Consider the following 22,792-nt stretch of genomic DNA (forward strand, 5'->3'; position numbering starts at 1 on the left):
AAAAAATAAAGGTTTAATAGACCTTCAGAACGTCATACTTGTTTTTGATTGTTCGATGATCAATCTAATGTATGATGATTGATATGTCATATTTTGTATATCTGTTGTTTTAATTTCTAATTTTCAAAGAACTACACCTACCATTTTTAATCTTTATTAATATATATATATATTTTTTTTTTTTTAATTTAACAGTTTGAAGATACAACAGACAAAACTTACATCCAGAGACATGAAAAGTATGAAAAAATGGAGAAGAGTCAATCTTTAGAGATTTCGAAAGTCAGTATAACTGATCATAGTCTCTTATGTAAACAAAATGATAATTTGACTCCATTTTCTTCTTCTACTGATTGGGCAGTGCTAAGCTGGATGACTTCTTTGGGTCAACATTCAGTAATTACTAGTGACACAAAGCCAGTAAAAAATCCACTTTTAACCAGTCAGATTGGAAAAAGAAAATTATCTGTCAGGGCAAGAAAAAGAAGGTTGGGTCGTCCTCCAAAAAGTAATGGGTCTGATGTTTCTCCTTATCCTTCTCGGATGTTTCCCTTGACAGAGGAAGAGTTTTTGAAAATGATGAAACAATCGCATCTTCAACAGGCAAATAAATATGACAATTTGGTCATTCTTCCTGCTGAATGTCCTGTTCTAACCAGACCAGGTCTGGAAGAAAAGACAGATGACTCAGAGTGGAATATGTTTCCAGGTGGTAAACTTACCCGAAAGTCCCTGGTTTTGAGGATGTCTTGAATATACATCAAGAGAAAATTTAATAGTCTGATGTTGAAATGCAAAAAACTTGTTTCTAGACATCATAATATTTTATAAATTACAAACTGAGGATTACTTCTTGTTTAATTATTAAGCTACCCTGAGATGATTTGTTAGTTGTTTTTTTTTACTGAATGGTATTTTGAGTATTTTTTATGAAGCCTTATGCACATAATGGTCTGGCAATATGGACAGGTACAAAGCCCTCTCACATTGACCTAAATTTCATAAATTTAGGCTGATTTGAGCTATTTTGCAACCTAAAAAAAAGAGAAATGTAATCTTGGTTGGTATGTAGGGTCTGTTTACCACTATGATCATCCCTTACCAGTATGTCTGCTTAATTGTTTTTTTTTTACCAGTAATATATGACGATATTAAGAAGAAAACAGTATACAGTAATTAGTAATGACTAAGCACTTGAAGATATTTTGAAAATTGTAAACCATTTGAATTGAGTAAGTACTCAAAAACTGCATTGGAGAGGAACTTTAGTAAAAGAGAAATCCAATAATAATATTAATAAATTTCAAGAAGAAACATAAGAATCAGAATCTTAACTTATTACTTGACTTATTAAATATTTACGTTAATAATGCTTGGAGACAGCTTGAATGGGTAATTAAAGTTTTTCTTCATTACCCATTCAAGCCGTCTCCAAGCATTATTAGTCTCAAAGTGGGTTCCTCGTCATCGAATTTCAATATTAAGTTGATAAAATGAGTGTTAGCACACTTGCAATGCACTAAAAATGTGTTTATTAAAATAGATTATAAAAAGGAAATAAAAATGTATTGGTCAGTTCAGAAAATAAATTATGATACCAAGGAACTTAACTTTGAACTTTGATTTTAAAAGCTTTTTTTTCTGTATGTCCTACTTTCATTTCGAAAGATACATGGTTAAAGTAAAGAATAAACCAATTACGGGGCGAAGGATGAAACTTGTATCTATAAAAGTTCAAGAAACTTTGCTGTTGAAACTGCGTGTGAAATCCTTGTATCAGTGATGGATTTTGATAAATCACTATGTATAAATTGTAAAAAAATGAACGAGGTCTTTCTTATTTTATTATATAACATTTTTTTCAAAATGATCATTTATTTTATCATCTGTGTTTAATCATTTTTGAATGTGTATCAGTCTTTAAAATATGCCTACGATAAAGAAATTGAAAAAAAAATGTGCAAAAGAAATAATCGTGTTATGTTGCTACAACACTAAATGTATTATGTAATTTCTAAGATTTAACAAGGTTTGTTTCCACTAGAACCTTTGGTTAACTTTTCAGATTTCTATAAACCTAAGAACTTATCTTCTGATGTACAGGTAATTAGAAAAAAAAAGTTAAAATAGTTTTGTATGGTAAGCCTACCTCCACATATAGTCATGATTGTTAATAGCTTTTACATTTTTCAGTGTGAAATATTTCTTTACTGACACTATTTCTGTAAATAGGAGTTTAACTATGAGTGTGTTTGTATATTTTGGGTTTCAGTAAAGTGGTAGTAGTTGTGGATTCTTGTAACAACAAATGTTTCATAATTGTAGCTACAACACTGTAGACTGTACACTAGAGTTCTGAACTTAAGTGGCTGGAAATTTAGAAACTGGTGATACTGAGTAATATTATTATTGATATTTCTGAGGATTGAGCATTAATATTTATAACTTGATAATGAGGGTATTTGTTAATGACTCTAATTTTCTGTCCCGTGTTTCTTGTCCAGCAGAAATTAGTGATTCTCAGTTACTTGTAAACTGTTGAGTTTTAATTTTATTTTTAAATTAATGGTTAAAGACATTCAATACTAATTTAATTTGAGTTTGAAAGTATAAATTTATTCATTTGTAACTTTTAACTAGTTGACAGTATATAATCCCATGTGGAAAATAATACTCTGCATGGAAGTAGACTTTTTTGAGTTTGAACCATTTACTCAAGTGTTTGTGAAGGTGGAAACTCGTGTGTTTGTACAATTTCATTTAATTTGTTTGGAATAAAGCTACATTTAGCTTGTAATTGGTATCTATGGACCGTATGTAAAGTTTTTGTTTCCATCGAAGTATCGACTCGCAATCTGAGGATCGCGGGTTCGAATCCCTGTCACACTAAACATGCTCGCCATTTCAGCCGTGGGGGCATTATGATGTGATGGTCAATCCCACTATTCGTTGGTAAAAGAGTAGCCTAAGAGTTGGCGGTGGGAGGTGACGACTAGCTGCCTTCCCTCTAGTCTTACACTGCTAAATTAGGGACGGCTAGCGCAGACAGCCCTCGTGTAGCTTTGCGCGAAATTCAAAACAAACAACCCAACTCTCGAAGTATTTTGATAAGATATATTAAATATAGAGTATAGTAAAGTTTATTTTTACATTAAATGTTAAAACTTATAAAACACATCTAAAACTCATACCTGCTAGAAATTTTTAATGTTGTTTACTTTATTTCGTTACATTAATGAATTTTAAGAACAATCAGAATGTATCATTAATTGCATATTTACAGAAAAGTTAAGCTATAATCAAGTTTAATAAGTAAATTCTGTTTATATTTGTCCCCCGGTGGGTCAGTAGTAAGTTTAACTTTAAGGTCTTGAAATTATAAAATCTGGGATTCGATTCCCTCTTGTGGATAAAGTGTAGATGGCCTATTGTGCTAAAACAACAACGACTAATTACAATTACCAATCCAGCAAATTATGGTAAATTTGAAAGCTCGAAATTATAAAAATTGGGATTCAATCCCTGTTGTGCTTGGGCACAGTGCAAATAGCTCATTGTGCAGCTTTACGTTTGAACAAACACAGTTTTTATAAATTACTCTATTAAATTTTTTGTTTGTTTTTAGGTAAACAGAATTTAGTTTCAGTATTTAAGTTGTTCCACTAGAGGTCGCGCCTAGCCAAAAGAGCGCTATTTGAGAAACATGTCTTAACTCTGTGATCGGTAAGCAAAATTCTAGAGAGGGGAGAGTAATGATCTGGAGTCAGTATTGGCACGTTTATCAACGTGGTAAGACTCGCTGATTTATTCTTTATTTTGTCATTGGAGTAATTCTTCTTCTTCATTAACAAACAAGTGTATACTTATAAATATTTTGTTCAATCACAAGTGATAATATAAGAACTAACTTCGATGTCATACTCACAATATTTAATTTTGATATGAACCCGTATTTATATCATAAATATTGCTTTATCGATTAATAGAATAGTAAGTTTGGACCATTTCTTCTTCAATGGCTAAAATATAATAGTGTAGTTATCGATCTCATCATTCAACAAGATGGTTTCTATAGCGGCTTACTTTGACCGCCTATATTACAAACACAAACAACTCTGCCGTTATCTTCCGCCTGTATCCGAACATTTTGTAAATCGCTCGTAGTTCGATAGAGGGCGATGAAATATTCGAGTTATGCTATCACAAATTTTAATTTTCACAAGATCTTTTAATGGCATTTTGGGTGCCATGCTTGACACGTTGCTTAGTGCGCCAAAATTAATGTCATCAGTGAAAACAGGAAGTTACAAAACTAAGACTGTTTTGCGTTTTCTATATGAATATAACAATGGAGTAGTAATTCGAACAGTCCTCGTGCTCGCTGAACTCCTGATTGGCTCAAAGAAAGTCGGAAGATACCATCTTATCAAATGGCCGAAGCAATCACGAACAGCTAAACTACTTGAATTTCATCTTTCAATCTGTGGCTCCTTTCAGATGGGTCGTGAAGAGCTGCAAAATTACAAAAGGGAAGCGGCAACACAGTGGTTGGTTGTTTGTAATTACGCATAAAGCTACACAATGGGCTATCTGGGCTCTGCCCACCACGGGTATCGAAACCCGATTCTAGCGTTGTAAGTCCGCAGACATACCGCTGTGCCACTGGGGGGCGCAACACGGTGTATAGATCCCCATCGCGGTCCAGCGAAATTATAAAAAAATCAGTTGGTCCGCGAACAAAACCGTTTCAGAACCACTAGTTTAGAAGGCTCCGGCAAACGAGTTAATTGAAAGCTTGAATTAGAATAAGTTTCAATTGTGATTTCTAACAATAATAATTAAAGTAGAATGATCAAAAATGTAAAATGAGGTTAAATACATTTGTAAGTATTTCAGTTTTTAGAGCCAGAATAATTAATTTTTTTAATACTGGAATCCTCGTTTAAATTTATCAGACACTGCATCCTACATCTCGAGCTTACAAAAATTATCGATAATGTTTTTATTTTCTTCTTGTTTTAAGACTAATAAAGATTTGAAGAATCCTGTTTTGAAAAACGGATCCAGTATATAGTGGAAGAAAGATAATAAAGGTAACATTCACACAAAGGGTCGGATGTGGCCTAAAGGTTAGTGTGCTCGGATATGATCCCAAGGATTCACGGTTCTGGTCCGTTGCCGCAAAAAACTCGCCCCATACTTAGGGGCTGTGGGTGTACTCTAAATGTGCCTGTCAAATCCTCCACTGTTGCTGTTTTCTACCAACCTTTCCAAAATTATGTCAGCCCCCCTGTGGCTCAGCAGTGAGTCTGGAGGTTTATAAGGTTAAAAATCGTTTTCAATATTTGCGTTGGCCACAGTACAGATACCCTGTTGTGTATCTTTGTGCTGAACAACAACCGAACGAAAATCTATCTGTTCCAAATTAGGGACGGTTATACGTAGAGATAGCCCTTTGAAAAGCTTGTGTAACCATTCTGAAATTAGCTGTAACTCTTCTAAAACTAATCAATTTACCTATGAATATGAATCTGATCAATAAAATCGATGCACAAAAGATAACATCGATGATTGTGATTCAAGTTATCGTTCAGTAACACAAAACTTGTGATATAAATTATTAATATGAAAACGTTTCAAGTCATTATAAATATTTTAAAAAGTTTTAGTTATAAGGTTTCCTTTCGCTCTCTCACAAGTGCATTTGTATAGTGTTTTTATTTTAGCGTTCTATTTAGTATTTGGTAATTATCACAATCGAACACCGCGGAAGATTTAGTTTTGTGGAATAAGGAAACACGGAGAAACTATAAAGCAAAGTTTTACGAACTCGCCCAATAATTCTTTATTCACAGTTTGCATATAAAACATGACCTCAATTGGCACTAACATGTAGTCAGACAATGTGTTGTATTCGTTATGACTGATAAATTAGAATTTTCAGCTTATGTACACGAATTACTAAAGGGCCAAACTAAAAACACTTGGGTTTAAGTGTAGACGTTCATAATTGTAAACTACTGACTGAAAGGATGGCAGCCAGCCAGCAGCACTCAACCCCACAAGGTCTTTGACCAGCTCTTGAAACAAAGTAACGGTATTTCCTGTTACTTTTATAAAACGCCCATAGCTGAAAGTGCAGAGCGTTCTCAGCGCCATCACGTCTCGAACTTTGGACCATTCGATCTGCAACACGAAATATTAACACAAGAACATTAAAAATACATTTGTTAAGTATTAAAAATCAATTCAGTAAATGGAAAAGATAGGAATATCATCTTTATTTAAAGATTTCATAATTACGTTCTTCAGGTTTGTCCGTGAAAAGTTAAAATAGCGCACTGTTTGCAGTGACAAAGAAGATTAACTTTATCACAAACAACGGAAATTCAGAGGTTGATTACCATGACTAGTTGAGAATACAGGCTGTTAAAGGTACTAATCATTAGCTTCTTTTAAAGAAAATCGTGATTTTTGATGGTCTTCTGGAGATATGAAAAAAAAAAAGAATACTCCAGATACCGAGCTACAAACAGATTCAAGAAATGTTGAGCGTAAGGTAAAGAATTGACTCAATCCTCTAACTGAAGGAGAGGCTTTCTACATTAAAGATCCTTAAAGAAAAACATACAAAGTTGATGAAGTGCATGATAATCTGCCATTATCTAGATTGAAAGAAAATATCATTCTTGCACAAACTAAGAAGTAATTTGTGACTCGGAAAATTCACTTTCTAGTAGTACTCGAATTGAGGGGGAACAGAAGGGAACCTTGTTCTCATTGTTAAGAAAATATTAATTTTGTCTACCTTGTTAACAGAATACTGATCTAGGGGGAGGTTTAAGAGTAAGAATGCAATGACTGACTTAACCTTAATAGAGGCACCTGTACACAGTTAAATCGTGCTGATCGAAATAATTAAATTCGCGGTATATATATGTATGAGAGTAACAGTATGGTATACACTCCTTTCATTATATTCATGGACTTTCCCCTGTTAATTAAAATGGTAAAAGACTGTACAATGCATTAGCTATCCTCTCCTATGTTTTCTTTTAGTTTAGTTTCGACTCGCAGAGTTGTTCAAATAAGTAACTAAACTTTCCTTTCTCTGATACACATGAGACGCGAATCCACTATTTGGCAGTTAGCCACGTTCTCTTGCAGGAAAATTGGTTCTTGATGTTATAAGATAGACAGCTGTATTTTCTGACAGTGAATCGTGTAATGGATAAGGGGTGCCACACCCTTTCTTCGGATTGCAGTGTACAAGTTGTGGTAGTGAGCAAATCTGGTTAATTACTAATTAATTTCATTAATTGTGTTAAGTATATAAAGCCAGATAATCTCATGTGAAGTTAGTTTTTCTTAGAAGCTTTGAGATTTTTTCTTTTAATACAGATTAAGTTATTCCTACAGACTTTTCTGGGCTTGTGAAGCTCGGATTTAATTTAATCTGTATTTTAGTTCATTATTAATTTATCAGGGTTGTTTTATTTTACATTTTACTTTTGTTTAGCCTAGCTTACAGGGGGGGGGGACTTACACTGAACTGCTACGAGGAATATTCTAAAGGTTCTCCACTCTTACCAGTTCAACAAACTCACCACAAAAAGTTGCTTTTTTTCCTTGTTCGTAACCTTGATTATTCTTATAAATAAATATCATTCTTTTTGTTGTGAACCATCTGTGTTTCGAGTCTTTGTTCACACGAATTCAGTCAGAGTTCGGAGAGAAATATAAGACTCACATTATGTAACTTGGTATCCTTCGAGCCCAAACTGACTACACTGCGAGAAATCAGTGTTCCAGAAAATACCACAGTAGTCACAATTCTAGTACTATGGATGGGCATAGTTATGCAGCAACATACCAACTTAAGGCTACATAAATTATTATATACTATAAAGTTCAAATATCTTTTGTGATGTAACTATGATTAGTTTTGTAATTAGATTTAGAAAACATAAATCTACATCAAAACTAAAGAAGTTGCTTACTTTTCACCGCTATACGAGACTTACTTTACTTATTCGCTTCGTACATAACTCTTTGCTGGCTTCCAAAGTTGGGTTGATGATTTGTGAAACCAACAGTTAAGCCTATTTCTGTGTGTCTGTAACTTGTTGGAAAGACGTTACTCATTATATCCATTGACTATCTCTATAGCAACTTTTAAATTTTTCATGAGGTGAAATCCTTTTAAACTTTTCAAGTTGATGGTAATATCTCTGAATTTTGAGCTCTCCGTGCTTTGTGTGAAGACTTAAAATAATACCGTCTATAGAGTTACTTCTCAAAAATGTCTGCCAGAGAAACGCTGGTATAGTATAGGACTATAGGTCAAACACTGACTAATAATCATTTAGATGGGTAATATTGTTTGTTTGTTTGAAGTTAAGCACAAATTTACATAATGGGCTATCTGTGCTCTGCCCACCATGGATATCGGAACCCGGTTTCTAGCATTGTAATTCTGCAGACATACATACCGCCGCGCCATCGGGGGTGGATGGATAATAAAAAATAAATTCTACAAAAATTAACCCCTTTCGAGGGAACAGATAATTTAAGGCCTTTACTCACCGCAAATAACCTAAAATACGTTAGGTGTTTGGATAACATGTGACGTCACGGTTAATTATCCACTATTATACAGTATCAATGATCTGCAAATTCGGCGAAACTAGTCTACTGCGGAAGTAGTAGCGAATCAAAGAATAGATTAGACCTCTACGTTACTTTTTCTTCGTGAAATTAGAGTTTTAGCGAAGAAAAAAGAATTTCACAAATAAGTATCCTCGTGAGTATGTTTGATATTGTTGAGGAACATGAATGTATTATTTTCGTTCATAAATATTCGCCAAAGTGAAGATTAAATTATTACGGCGATGCGAATAAACCCTCATGGTATTATGTAGCGTTCATTAGACGGTTTTACAGATATAATAAATGATGTCGTAGATGACGTTTAACAAAAAACAATAAAAGAAAAATTATGATCATATCCGTGAGTGTTACTCTACATTTATAGCTCTTAGACTGCGCATCACCAGCCTTGACATGGTGACTCACTTAGTTGACTGACCTGGATGCATAAACATGTTTTTTTCATAAATCTATCACACTCCATCATACAAATGTCAAACTGTTAATTATCATCTGACATAATAGGTTATGGAACTTTTAAACCTTTAGATTCAAATTACTATAAATCAAATTGTACAGGGGGGGGGAAATATAACTAATCCATATCTTGTGGTAGTGTAACAGCTACTGAAATCAAAACAATATGTTTACGATCGCAATATCAGCTTGCAATGATTTCTATTTTTATTATTTCCACTTGATATTAAATGGCCACATGCTAGTTCATGTCGTAGCAATTTTAACTAACCATTTCTTTATAATCAAATATCAAATCAAGCTTTGATATATATTTAATTCGGGGATGTTCTATGGTAAAATGAAGTTTACTGTTGTGGTAATAATATACTGTTGAGGCAATAATATATTGTTGAGGTAATAATATACTGTTGAGGTAATAATACACTGTTGTGGTAATATTATACTGTTGAGGTAATAATATACTGTTGTGGTAATAATATACTGTTGAGGTAATAATATACTGTTGAGGTAATAATATACTGTTGTGGTAATAATATACTGTGGAGGTAATAATATACTGTTGTGGTAATAATATACTGTTGAGGTAATGATATACTGTTGAAGCAATAATATATTGTTGAGGTAATAATATACTGTTGAGGTAATAATATACTGTTGAGGTAATCTATAAACTGTTGAAGTAATAACACACTGTTGTGGTAATAATATACTGTTGAGGTAATAATATACTGTTGAAGTAATAATATATTGTTGTGGTAATAATATACTGTTGTGGTAATAATATATTGTTGTGGTAATAATATACTGTTGAGGTAATAATACGCTGTTGTGATAATAATATACTGATGTGGTAATAATATAATGTTGTGATAATAATATACTGTTGTGATAATAATATACTGATGTGGTAATAATATAATGTTGTGATAATAATATACTGTTGTGATAATAATATACTGTTGTGGTAATAATATACTGTTGAGGTAATAATATAATGTTGAGATAATAATATATTGTTGTAGTAATAATATACTGTTGTGGTAATAATATAATGTTGTGGTAATAATATACAGTTGTGGTAATAATATATTGTTGTGGTAATAATATACTGTTGTGGTAATAATATAATGTTGTGGTAATAATATATTGTTGTGGTAATAATATACAGTTGTGGTAGTAATAATATATTGTTGTGGTAATAATATATTGTTGTGGTAATAATATATTGTTGTGGTAATAATATACTGTTGAGGTAATAATATACTGTTGAGGTAATAATATAATGTTGTGGTAATAATATATTGTTGTGGTAATAATATACAGTTGTGGTAATAATAATATATTGTTGTGATAATAATAAACTACATAATTATTATACCTCTATTTTCTCTCATAACTTCTTAGATTGACTCTTCAGTACTAATCTTCTATAATAGTACTACTACCATGTCCAGGTGGTTAGGAGGCGCTTGACTCGCAATCTGAGAGTCGCTGGTTCGAATCCCCGTCCTACGAAACATGCTCGCCCTTTTAGCCGTGGGGACATTATAAAGTAACGATCAATCCCCCCTATTCGTTGGTAAAAAAGTGGTCCATGAATTGGCGGTGGGTGGTGATGACTAGCTGCCTTCCCTCTAGTCTTTCACTGCTCAGTTAGGGGAGGCTAGCACAGATAGCTCCCGTGTAGCTGTGCGCGAAATTCAAAACAAACCAAACTTCTTAGAATCATTAATGTTTAAAACAAAGACAATATATTCACAATAATCATAAAAACAGCAGCACAAGAACTACCATTATTATTACCACACTTACTACTTCTACTATAGACCCAAAGTACACTAACACCCAAGAATAGGGCAATACACACATACAACTTGATAACATAAAACTGACATGGCCCTGAAAAGGAAAGTACTAACAGAAATACATCAACCCCATATGAAACCAGCCAACCAAAAAACCTGAACCATAGAAAAAAGCTATAACAACTGTACAGAAGAGAGGAAGAGGTCTACCTGAACCTGACCCTCCCGGGTCGATGACCTAAATCCCGATCCGGAGAAGAAGAAGAATCATTAATGTAGTTGTCTCCCGTTGGTTACTTGACCAGCTCTGGGAACGAAAAGACGAGTTTGCTGGCTCGTCAGTTCTTCAGAATGATGGGTATGGTTAATTCAAGCAAAAATAAATAATAATATTAACAATTTAAGTTGAAATGATTAAATCATATTGTGTTGTTAACCCTTATCTTAATTCTGATTTATAAATGATTTACATAATACTGTTAAAAAAATGCTTCACCTACGTTATCTTGTTTTCACATCATAACAGTTATTGGTCACCCAATTTGATGATAGGTGATATAAGTAGCATCTTAACCAACACTGTGTTTGTCGTATCCAATTCAGCCTGACGAGTCTCTGTTGTTGGACGAAAGGCACTGGATACAGCAGATATAATGTGGTTAACATATAATTATATACTCTTGTTCTGTTCCTCTCACAAGTTCTTAAAATTACATCCGCCCCCCAATGGCACAGCGGTATGTCTGCGGACTTACAACGCTAGAATCCGGGTTTCGGTACCCGTGGTGGGCAGAGCACAGATAGCCCATTGTGTAGCTTTGTGCTTAATTATAAACAAACAAACAAACAAAATTACATCCAGAATCTTAAACTATTCTTTCAGGCACTGTTTATGATATTTCTGTGTAAAGATTTTATACCAAAGAGTTATTATTATTGTTATAACCGTTAGTTTGTTTGTAGCTAAGCATAAAGCTATACAATGAGCTTTCGGTGCTGTGCCCATCACGGTTATCGAAACCCGGTTTCTAGCATCATAAACGACTTCGGTGTTAAAAGTACCATTTTTTTTTCCAGTAAAGAACTCTAATAAAAAATGTTCTATTAATTTCGGTAATATTAATCGCTAAAATAGTTTTGAATAATATGAAGAATTCTGATTATCTGATAGGAGCAGAAACAATGTCCGACGTCTGCTCTCTGTGCACCTGAAAACTCAAAGCACATTAGACACATTAAGAGTTAACACAGGAACAACACACACATTTATAATTATACAAAGGTCCAACTATATGTTAATGTAGTTCGGTTAGATTTTGTTTGTTTGTTAAGCACAAAAGGTTGTCTCTGTTCTGCCAATCACGATTATCGAAACTCGGTTTTTAGCGTTATAAGCCTTCGGACTTACCGCTGAGCCACGCGGTTAGATTATAAACGTTCCTGTGATTTGGAGCAATCTGCGTTAGCCGACCCTAATTTAGCAGTGATAAGTTAGAGGGAAGGCAGCTAGCTAGTCAACACCCCCCCCCCCAACTCTTGGGCTACTCTTTTACCAGCGAATAGTGGGATTGACCGTCACATATAACGCTCCCACGACTGAAAGGGCGAGCATGTTCGGTGACGAGGACTCGAATTGGCGACTCCCAGATTGCGAGTCAAGTGCCTTAACTAGAAGGCCATGCCAGACCGATTTGGAGCGGTAAAGACGTGCAAAAAATATGTTAGATGTACACTGTTTGACCTTCTACTACTTTAAGTAATAATTGGATATGTTCCATGAATAGTTTGTTTGTTTTAGAGTGATTTTGTGTGCTTTTCTTATAGCAAAGCCACATTAGGTTACCTGCTGTGTTCACCTCGGGGAATTTTAAAGTTGTAAGTCCGTAAACTTACCTCTGTCCCGCTGGGGGACTGATAAAGAGTTATATCTAGCTCGAGTAAGATTTTACAGCCGCTTCCAGATATTTGTGTTTCAAGAAATGCAAACTGATACCGGGTGGAGCTTTGACAAGCGATCTTGTTTCCCGAATAAATGATTTAATGATACTTTTTACTCTATTACATATAAAAAAAAAACATATATATATATATATAGTCAGAACTAAAGATTGAATATAGTTTAGTCACTAGAAGTTTTAGTCAATTTATTTATCTCTATTTTTTTATATACATAAGTTATGTATACATGTGCAGATATGTAGTCAATGTAAATGTAAAGTGTGTATAAGTAGTAACGAAAGTTGATGCCGTTTAAGTATTTATTGTAATGTATAGTTTCGAAATATTTAGCAATCCGATACAGACGACTATTATTTGATCAAATTATTAGGCCCGGCATGGTCAGGTGGTTAAGGCACTCGACTCGCAATCTGAGGGTCGCGGGTTCGAATCCCTGTCACACCAAACAGCCGTAGGGGCGTTATAAAGTGACGGTCAATCCCACTATTCGTTGGTAAAAGAGTAGCCCAAGAGTTGGGTGTGTGTGGTGATGACTAACTGCCTTCCCTCTCGTCTTACACTGCTAAATTAGGGACGGCTAGCGCAGATAGTCCTCGTGTAGCTTTGCGCGAAATTCAAAAACAAACAATCAAATTATTATAAAGAAGAAGAAAAAAAGAAAAACCAGCAAAACAGTCGTACATATCTAGTGATGGGACTAATTTTAATTAGTTACTGTGTGTTCAACAGCAAGTCTAGTATATTTTTAGGTTTGACAAGAGTGTGAGGAGATGTGAAATAGACCTTATAACATTGAACTGAGAACAACTTTCCGTTAGACGACCTCAATTAGACGGGTGTATTGTAGATGCCGGATTTGTGTCAAATTAGTGCAAGACCTATTTTCATATTGAGGGCGTTGTTTTATTTTCACACAATTTATAAACATGTAGGATTGCTGCGTAATTATTTTCATTGTATATTATTTGAACTAGAAGGTATAAGTTAGTAAGTTTGTAAAGGTTTTATTGTGCAAAACATGCACAAAGGCTATCTGCCTAAACCTTCCTTTTCAAACAACGATAATTCAAAATCAATTAAAAGATAAAAATACATATAACACAGAAATACAATATATAAGACGTAGACGTCCATTTTTAAATTAAAAATCAATAGAATTTGAAAAGGTTTATGGCCTATAAAAAAGTTAAAAAATGGTCGATCTGAGTTATGTCATCATTATTAATCACTCGATCTTGTTAATGTCATCGTTGTTAATTACTCGATCTGAGTAATGTCATCGTTGTCAATTACTCGATCTGAGTAATGTCATCGTTGTTAATTACTCGATCTGAGTAATGTCATCGTTGTCAATTACTCGATCTGTGTAATGTCATCGTTGTTAATTACTCGATCTGAGTAATGTCATCGTTGTCAATTACTCGATCTTGTTAATGTCATCGTTGTTAATTACTCGATCTGAGTAATGTCATCGTTGTTAATTACTCGATCTGAGTAATGTCATCGTTGTCAATTACTCGATCTGAGTAATGTCATCGTTGTCAATTACTCGATCTGAGTAATGTCATCGTTGTCAATTACTCGATCTGAGTAATGTCATCGTTGTCAATTACATTGCCAAATGTTAAAGGGACATCATTAGTTTTAAAGAATGTGGAAAATGTTGCTGTTGTCGCATGTCACAATGACAACTTGAGTAAATTGTGGGAAACTGTGACCCGAGTGTGACATTGATCACCTATTTACAGGTCACACCCATGCAGGAGGTAAGTATGGATCAAAATACTGTGTTCAACGTGGAACATTGCTAGGACAATCTTCTCCTTCTAATTGTTGCTCAAATTATACCAACAATTACTGACGTTTACTTTAATTTGAAATAGCTTGTTATGTTGTTGCTCAACTTATCAAATGACTAAAAGCCTTATCTTTGTAGTATGCTGGCATACTGTTTTGTTTTTTTTTCCAAAATTTTCATGTATACAAAAGCATGTAGGTTTAATGTAGAACATTGGTCAAAGAAGTAGCTAAGTTACTTTGCCCTAAGATATCGATTGTTCTGGGTCATTCCTCTACGGTAGCACGTGCGTTCTCACGGGAAATATTGCTGTAAAGTAGGACACACTATGTAGGTACATAGCTGTCTTTTACGGTGGTAGATCAGGTGATACTTTGAGGAAATATCACCCATTATTTTTCGATTCGAATGCCCAACAGTGAAGTAGGAAGTGCACGTGTCTTGAAAGGACTTGCAGATTTTTCACCAGTTTCCAAAAATTTACAAAATCGTGAAATTTCTGGAAGATTTCAACCAATCCATACTTTCGTTGTTTTTAATGTATTTTATATTGAATAAAGATTGTTTTCATTATGTTGTATGTTGTTTCCCGTCTTTTTCTTTTTCACAACTCAGTCAAAAGCATGATAATGCAATTTAACACCTCAGTACATTTTCTATTTGAACCTCCTGTTATCTTACAGATACAACCTAATTGCTTGAAGACAAATCAGTGAATACCCGACCACAATGACAATTTGATAATCCATATATGGAATGGGCAAACCTTTGACGTCACCAGTTCAGATTGATTTGGTCACAGCGTCAAATTCGTATCCTCAAATACCAATATGGCCAGGAATTTAGAAAAATTGGATTATGACAGAAGAAAGAGTGAAATGGGCCATTCATTACTGAATATCTAAGAGAACTGAATGAGAAGAGAAATAGCAATTCCAGTGATAAGCGAGTTAGCATAGATAGTAAATTAATTTGTGGCTTAGCTTCTACATGATTAAGAACAAGTAAGATGGATGCGACTCAGCAGTGAACACAGAATATGTAGAGGGGATACCATGAGCCACAAAAAGATGCAGCAAATCATGCTAGAGCTCACAGAGTCACCTGATTTTTAGCCATTTTCATAAAAGCCGATATGAAATTATGACTCGAGAGATATTTGTGAAAGGGAAGCCAGTACTTCCAATCAGGAGTATCCAACTTGTAAAGGTGACTCAATGAAAGATCACAGTTGGAAATGGTAAGAAACCACAGAAGAATGGGCTGATCATAATACTCAACAGTGTCATCCAATTTCAGACTTATCTCTTTCAACTTTGGCTGGATATGAATACCAAAGGTTATATTAATAGACTATTTGCAAAAAGCATATCTCACTAAGGTATGAAGACATATTGCCAGATACAATATTCCGTGACAATAATTGGAGTTTCAAAGCATATCGCAAAAACAAATGCAAATGTTAGAGATGGAGTCTCATAGGATTGTGTGCACAAACAATGGACTGGAGAAATGCAGAAAACCCCTGTACAGAGCTGACGCCCTTGATGATGCACAGGGTACAATATTATCAATACAGTGTCTCTGGCTGAAGCATAATTCAAAGGCTTACAGCCTAGATTATATTGAATAATGATAGATCTTGATAATAAAACATCCATCCATTCCCCAAGAGGTGGAAAAGGAGGACATGGAAGATGTTCAGTAAACTTTTACATTTAATCTTAGGCTGCTTGATGGGAGGAAAAAAGTAAGTTAACTGTCAAAGGTAAGTTCCAACAGCATTACCTCAACCACCACAGGAATGTGTGCACCACCCAGATGGAGCTCAAAATCAGGATACAATCCCTATGTGTGGCAGAAATGTATGCAAATTGTTTTAGATGACAAAAGTGTAAACTTTCCATTAGTCTACTTCTATAGTTTATTGAGGGCAGTTTGGGGCTTTGGCTTAATGTGCTTTATATTCAATGGATGAGAGTAAATCTGAAACCCATCAACATACAGACGTTTTTAACTATTGGAGGAGATGTTCAGTATGCCATTATTCTTAATGCTAATAAAGTGTGACATTCAAAACAGAGACCCGAGGTGCTCTGAGTTATGTATAGGATAGCGGTAGTGTGGACCCCCCCCCCATGAAGAGGTAGATTCCCCAAAGGCCCAAAATGATCTCTAAACTACAACATTATTAAGAATAAAAATGGACAAATGATCATCTAACCAGAATAATAGAGGTCAAACAATACACCTAAGCTTCAAGTGGTGGCGTGAGCCTTCTCAAGATCAAAGCAGATGTTCCCTCTTGAGAAAGACTACCATGATTGATGTTGCTAGTTCAATCAAGTTCTACTGTGGTTTATTCTACAGAAACTATATTATTTGTTGGAGATGAGGTCAATGGATTCTAGAAACCAAACAAGACAAGCATTAATTATCGTGTCCAAAACACTACACAGATAGCTAGTCAAAACAGTATGTTATAAGTGATGTTGGGATCCTTCCCAGGCTTATAACAAGGAGACAATAACTAATTACCATACGTCAGAAAACTTCTCCTTTTGACAAACGTGGTTAAAAAGAACCAAATAAAACTGAGATAGCTGAGAGGAAGCACGATGTGTTATAGTATATATCATTTGGTCCAACTGATGTACTGTCAGGCCAATGCATCCCTATATACTAAGCACTACTGTGGCTAATAATATATATACACACACTCACAATTATAATGAATGCAACGTTAAAATAATTGCACAACAAATAATTTATTAAAAACAGGGACTAGCCCTAAAAGTATTCAACATGTTTCGGTAACGTGTTTTATCCGGAATTATGAGGGGGGCCTTTAAATTACACAGCGGAGGGCAGGTATTTTATTTTCGTATGTTTAAAACGTTTATGGGGCCAAAAATTCCCCAGAAAGAATATGTGTTTGTTTCAGATTTTTTGCACATAGCTACACAAGAGTTATCTGCGTACAGCCATCCGCAATTTTGAATTACTATACTAGAGGGGAGGCATCTAGTAAACAGCACTCCCCCTGCAAACTGTGCTTTTCTTGTGTGATTGAATAGTGGGATTTGAGCGTTACTCTTATAGCGTATCAACAGCCAAACTGCGAACCATCAACCCTCGAATCCATAGTCAAAGGAACGTTAACAGATGGGCCACACCCGACCCAGAAAGGAAATTTAAAAGTCAAACTGACTGAGAGATAGACAAGTGTGAATGATGAAAAGTTGTATATTTAGAGAGAGATGGTCTGGTCTTTAAAATGAATGGTGGACAAATGGCGGGCCGGATGAACAGAAAAAAGAATCAGAGGACAGACTAACATGGCACTTTGCCAACCAAAACTTTGTTGAAGCATATACATACTCCCTGTGTGTTTTAAATACGAGGTTTTCATAAGACTGCTTTTGAATGAGTTGTTAAAAAGACCAAGTGTTCTACGAGCTGAGCTGAAGGATTAAACTCCTACTCATCTCTTGTAAGGCATTTTTAACAGCTCAAACTAATATATAAATAGCTTAATATACTGAGAAAAACCTATAAATCTAAATCTAGATGCGAAAAGAAAGAAAAATAAATAACTAAAACTTTATAATTACCTCTTAATTTCTGTTTAATTGTTTGTTTATTGGAAGTTAAATACAAAGTTACACAATGGGCTATCTGTGCTCTGCCCACCACGGGTACCGAAAACCGGTTTCTAGCGTTGTAAGTCCGCAGACATACCGCTGTGTTATCACCCACCACCAACTATTGGGTTACTCTTTAACCAACGAATAGTAAGATTGATCGTCACATTATAACGCTGAAATGGCGAGCAAATTTGGTGGGACGGGGATTCGAACCCGCGACTCTCAAATTGCTAGTCAAGCGCCCAAACCACCTCACCATGTATATATATGATATGCTCCTAGAAGTGAAAGACTTAAACACAGGTACATATTTATTAAAAAAAGGTCTGACAATTCTATTATAGAAGTAATATAGCAAGATTAAAAAGTATATATATATATATAAGTAAAAATATTTAGCTTTGCCAACTGTAGTTTGGAACTATCTTTTTTGAATAATAGTTTCGTATTTGACTTCGTATTCAAATCTTTGAATTTCTTGAATTACTTTTTATCCATTTACTGCCTACAACAGTTCAAAAATTGTAAACGTTAGCTCTTATGAAATACGCCAATCCACTAACCTCTTTGTTTGTGAAGAAAAACAAATGTGGTGTAGGTTTTCGGGTCGAATTGCAGTTGAGTTACGATCGTCTGATTTTTTTCTGCGCATGAGCAACTTTTCATTGATTTTAATAAACGCCCCACCCACTTAGCAAAGAAAAGAAGTCTCAGTGACCTCAACACTCTTGCAAAGCATTGTGTGAGAAAGCAGATGAATTAAAAATTTTAAGATGTACATTTGTTTTCATTTGATATTATAGCAGTTTGATTCATACTGTAGAGAAACATGAATACAAATTGTTACAAAATGGAAGTGTATTAAGAGAAAATAACAAAATACTCAACAATAAGTAACAGCATTTAACAATCAGAAGCTTAATTTAGCCATGAACTGAACTGAACAAAATCCTCTGAGAGCTATCAGACTCTCAAGAAATAAAGATAGGAACTTTGAGAAACACAAAGTGAATCAAGTTAAAAGAATAGGTAGCTGTCCAAAGTAGATATAGAAATGGCTGTTTTAACATTGCTTGACAGTTAGTTTAAAATGCATGTGAAATGGAACACAATAAAAAAAAAGATGAAAATAAGTTTGAGAAATAGAAACGTTTTTATCTTTGTGGGCTTAAGACAAGGGCTGGGCGTGGCTCACTAGTCAGCGTGCACGGTTATGAATCCAATGATTCACGGTTCGCGCCCTCTACCCTATAAGTTCAAAATTAGGGGCAGCTTTGCATGAAATTTGTGAAAGAATTAAAATATAGAGATAGAAATATAAAACAGAAATGGTAAGTAGAGAAGAGTCATTTAATATCTAGCAAAGTACGAAAAGGAAAAGATGGTACCATTTATGTTCAGTAGTTCAACAAGTTCGGCATTCCCTATAAACTTTATAGGGACTTTTGTTCAAAATTTGTTAAAGAATGACAGCTTCGAAATTGAAGTTGGGATTTTGTGAGTAAAGCAATTCCATCCGCATGTTTCTGTCTTAAGTTAAACCCTACTACAACGTGACAAATACGAAATTGTACGTAAATATTTAAACATGTAACAGATTATACAAATCCATATGTTTTCTGACGTGGTTTATCGTTTAAAGTGTATAGTCTATCGAGATCCCGATTTAAATTCGCGTCAATTTATATAGAAATATAATTTATCTAAATGATAACTAAGAAGATTTGAAAACAAACAAACACAATTTGAAATACTTTAATTTTTTTATCACTTGTAAATGGTACAAATAAACAGGAAAGTGGTGGATTATAAAACTAAAATACATCGTACAATGTGTCCTCCGTCACGACTATTGAAGATAAAAGATTGTTTTGATGTACTTTCTAAACCGAGATTTCGTACAATGTGTCCTCCGTCACGACTATTGAAGATAAAGGATTGTTTTGATGTACTTTCTAAACCGAGATTTCGTACAATGTGTCCTCCGTCACGACTATTGAAGATAAAGGATCGTTTCGATGTACTTTCTAAACCAAGATTTCGTACAATGTGTCCTCCGTCACGACTATTGAAGATAAAGGATTGTTTCGATGTACTTTCTAAACCGAGATTTCGTACAATGTGTCCTCCGTCACGACTATTGAAGATAAAGGATGTTTTGATGTACTTTCTAAACCGAGATTTCGTACAATGTGTCCTCCGTCACGACTATTGAAGATAAAGGATTGTTTTGATGTACTTTCTAAACTGAGACTTCTGCCTTTAGTTCGAAGTAAAACATAGTGTTCTAAATATTTCGAATATTCATGTATCACTTATGTACTCCAGAGGATGCAATTACAAATTGCGGTCTGTAAAAGTTTTCTAAGAATAGAGGTCAACGATTTCGTCCACTGAAACTGGGACACATATATATAAGTAAGCCTGCCCTCTAATGGTCAATCAGAAACTTTAAAGTCCTACTATTGTTTGTTCTTTCTTCTCCACTGACTTAATTTTGGTGGGCGTTTTTCTTCACTGATTGACGTGATCTGCTAGAAAGTCGTCTTTAATTGGTTGTTTGATCTTTTCTTTTCCGCCTACTAAGTTATAAAAGCTGATTCAAGTTTCATTGCGATTATTACATTTTTCTAAGAAGTATTTTTTCATGAGACTTTGAAAGAACAGATAATCAAACTTTCGTTCCCGGGTTTGAAAGCGTAAGTTGTCATGGTGATATGGAATGCAATGTAAATTAACATAAAATATTAGTTTGAGCAGCTAGATCCGATTGCAGTAGTAATGATTTGTAGCTTGCAATATATATATTAAATGAATTTCGACATCAACGTATATATAAATCTAAAATTATGTTTAGAACCAAGTTTGTCGTTAATAGTGATGTTGCTGTACTGTATGTGACTTTTAAATGTATTTTAAACGTGTAGATGATGATTTAATTTTTTAAAACACAGTTAAAGTCTTTGTTTTGTGCCAGGTTCTGAAAAACAGACTACACAAGGAAAAGAGATAAGCGTTCTTAAATCAGTAATTCATAATTTCTATCTTTTAGAAACGGTTGTAAGTCTGTATCTAGTTGTGCTATCTTGTTGTATTATTTCTACAATTTCGAAGAACAACGGCTTATTATTTGATTTTGATAATCCCCCCCCCCCCCCAATAATATCAGATCTTCTATTCTAACAGTTTCAGTTGGCAGCAGTTTTAATAATCACTTAATAATACAAATGACGTATCATTCATATTATGTAAAAGCTTAATATAACAGATTATATGTAAAAGAAATAAAAGACCAATTGATGCGTCAGTAAAAAAAACAAAAAACTACTGGTTTGACACCAGACTATTCCCTTCTGATGTGTTGTACAGGTATTGAGAAATTTTGACAGAAAATAAACCATTTTACGTACTTAGCGCTAATATTCTTAAATGCACATGTTTTTAGGTACGTAGTTTCTGTAGATCAAAGGAGTTATTTGGAATTGCTCAGCGAAGAGAATGATGACAGTGGAGTTACTCTTGAACATAACTCTTTTAATACTGACCCTTGGATGTAGCTATTCCTGTCCATTTTCGGGTTCCTTCCACACGTTGTGCATTTACAGGTCAAGAGCGTGTCCCGGTAAAACACTGATACGTAAGTTGGACTATAATTTCAGTATTTACAGAGCCGTTAACTGTTGTTTTTTTGTGTGTTTTTAATAATTTTCGCAGAAAGATATCCAAGAGTTATGTGTGTTTTTAATAATGTTCGCAGAAAGATATCCAAGAGTTATGTGTGTTTTTAATAATTTTCGCAGAAAGCTATTCAAGAGTTATGTGTGTTTTTAATAATTTTCGCAGAAAGCTATTCAAGAGTTATGTGTGTTTTTAATAATTTTCGCAGAAAGCTATCCAAGAGTTATCTGCACATATCCGTCTCTAACTTTGAACTTATAGACTAGAAGAATTGCAGCTGTGGGGGTTTGACTGCCATTCTGATAACGCTTTGTGTTTGTTTGTTTTATAGCAATTCCCCCCCCCTCCCCAGTGGCATAGCGGTATGACTGCAGACTTACAACGGTAGAAACCAGGTTTCGACACCCGTAGTGGACAGAGCACAGATAACCCATTGTGTAGCTTTATGCTTAACTTCAAACAAACAAATAACATTGTATAGGAAAGTCACATTAGGCTATCTGCTGTGTCCACCGCGGGGGAATCGAACCCAGTATTTTAGCGTTGTAAGTCCATAGACTTACCACTGTCCCACTAGAGGACCTCCGATAACACACCCACGACCTCAAAGTACCGAGCGCGATTGTTTTTTTTTGTAGCAACGGAACACGAACCATAAACCCGACACACTAGCCTGTATACAAGAGAGAGACTCGACACAAAGGAATTTTTTAAACATATATTTTTATCATACACCTCGAGCATACATTGAATTACATTCAGTTTTCATGGTGTTT

General features: G+C 34.5%; 2 protein-coding genes across 2 annotated transcripts in view; both read left to right on the top strand.

Annotated features, from left to right (window-relative positions):
* LOC106459135 (KAT8 regulatory NSL complex subunit 1-like) overlaps positions 1-2,803 on the top strand; it is a 41,465-nt gene extending 38,662 nt beyond the window's left edge. Inside the window, exon 9 of the mRNA XM_022385566.1 lies at positions 196-2,803. Coding sequence (XP_022241274.1) covers positions 196-753 — 558 coding nt within the window. The 3' untranslated portion in view covers positions 754-2,803. The remainder of the gene's footprint in view (positions 1-195) is intronic.
* Positions 2,804-3,721: 918 nt separating this feature from the next.
* The window catches only part of LOC106459137 (venom allergen 3-like), a 31,963-nt gene continuing 12,892 nt past the window's right edge, over positions 3,722-22,792 (top strand). The window contains exons 1-2 of the mRNA XM_013918724.2: positions 3,722-3,789; positions 21,784-21,975. Coding sequence (XP_013774178.2) covers positions 21,837-21,975 — 139 coding nt within the window. The 5' untranslated portion in view covers positions 3,722-3,789; positions 21,784-21,836. The remainder of the gene's footprint in view (positions 3,790-21,783; positions 21,976-22,792) is intronic.

The sequence above is a fragment of the Limulus polyphemus genome, unplaced genomic scaffold, assembly GCF_000517525.1.
Source record: "Limulus polyphemus unplaced genomic scaffold, Limulus_polyphemus-2.1.2 Scaffold566, whole genome shotgun sequence".
Classification (NCBI taxonomy): Eukaryota; Metazoa; Arthropoda; class Merostomata; order Xiphosura; family Limulidae; genus Limulus; species Limulus polyphemus.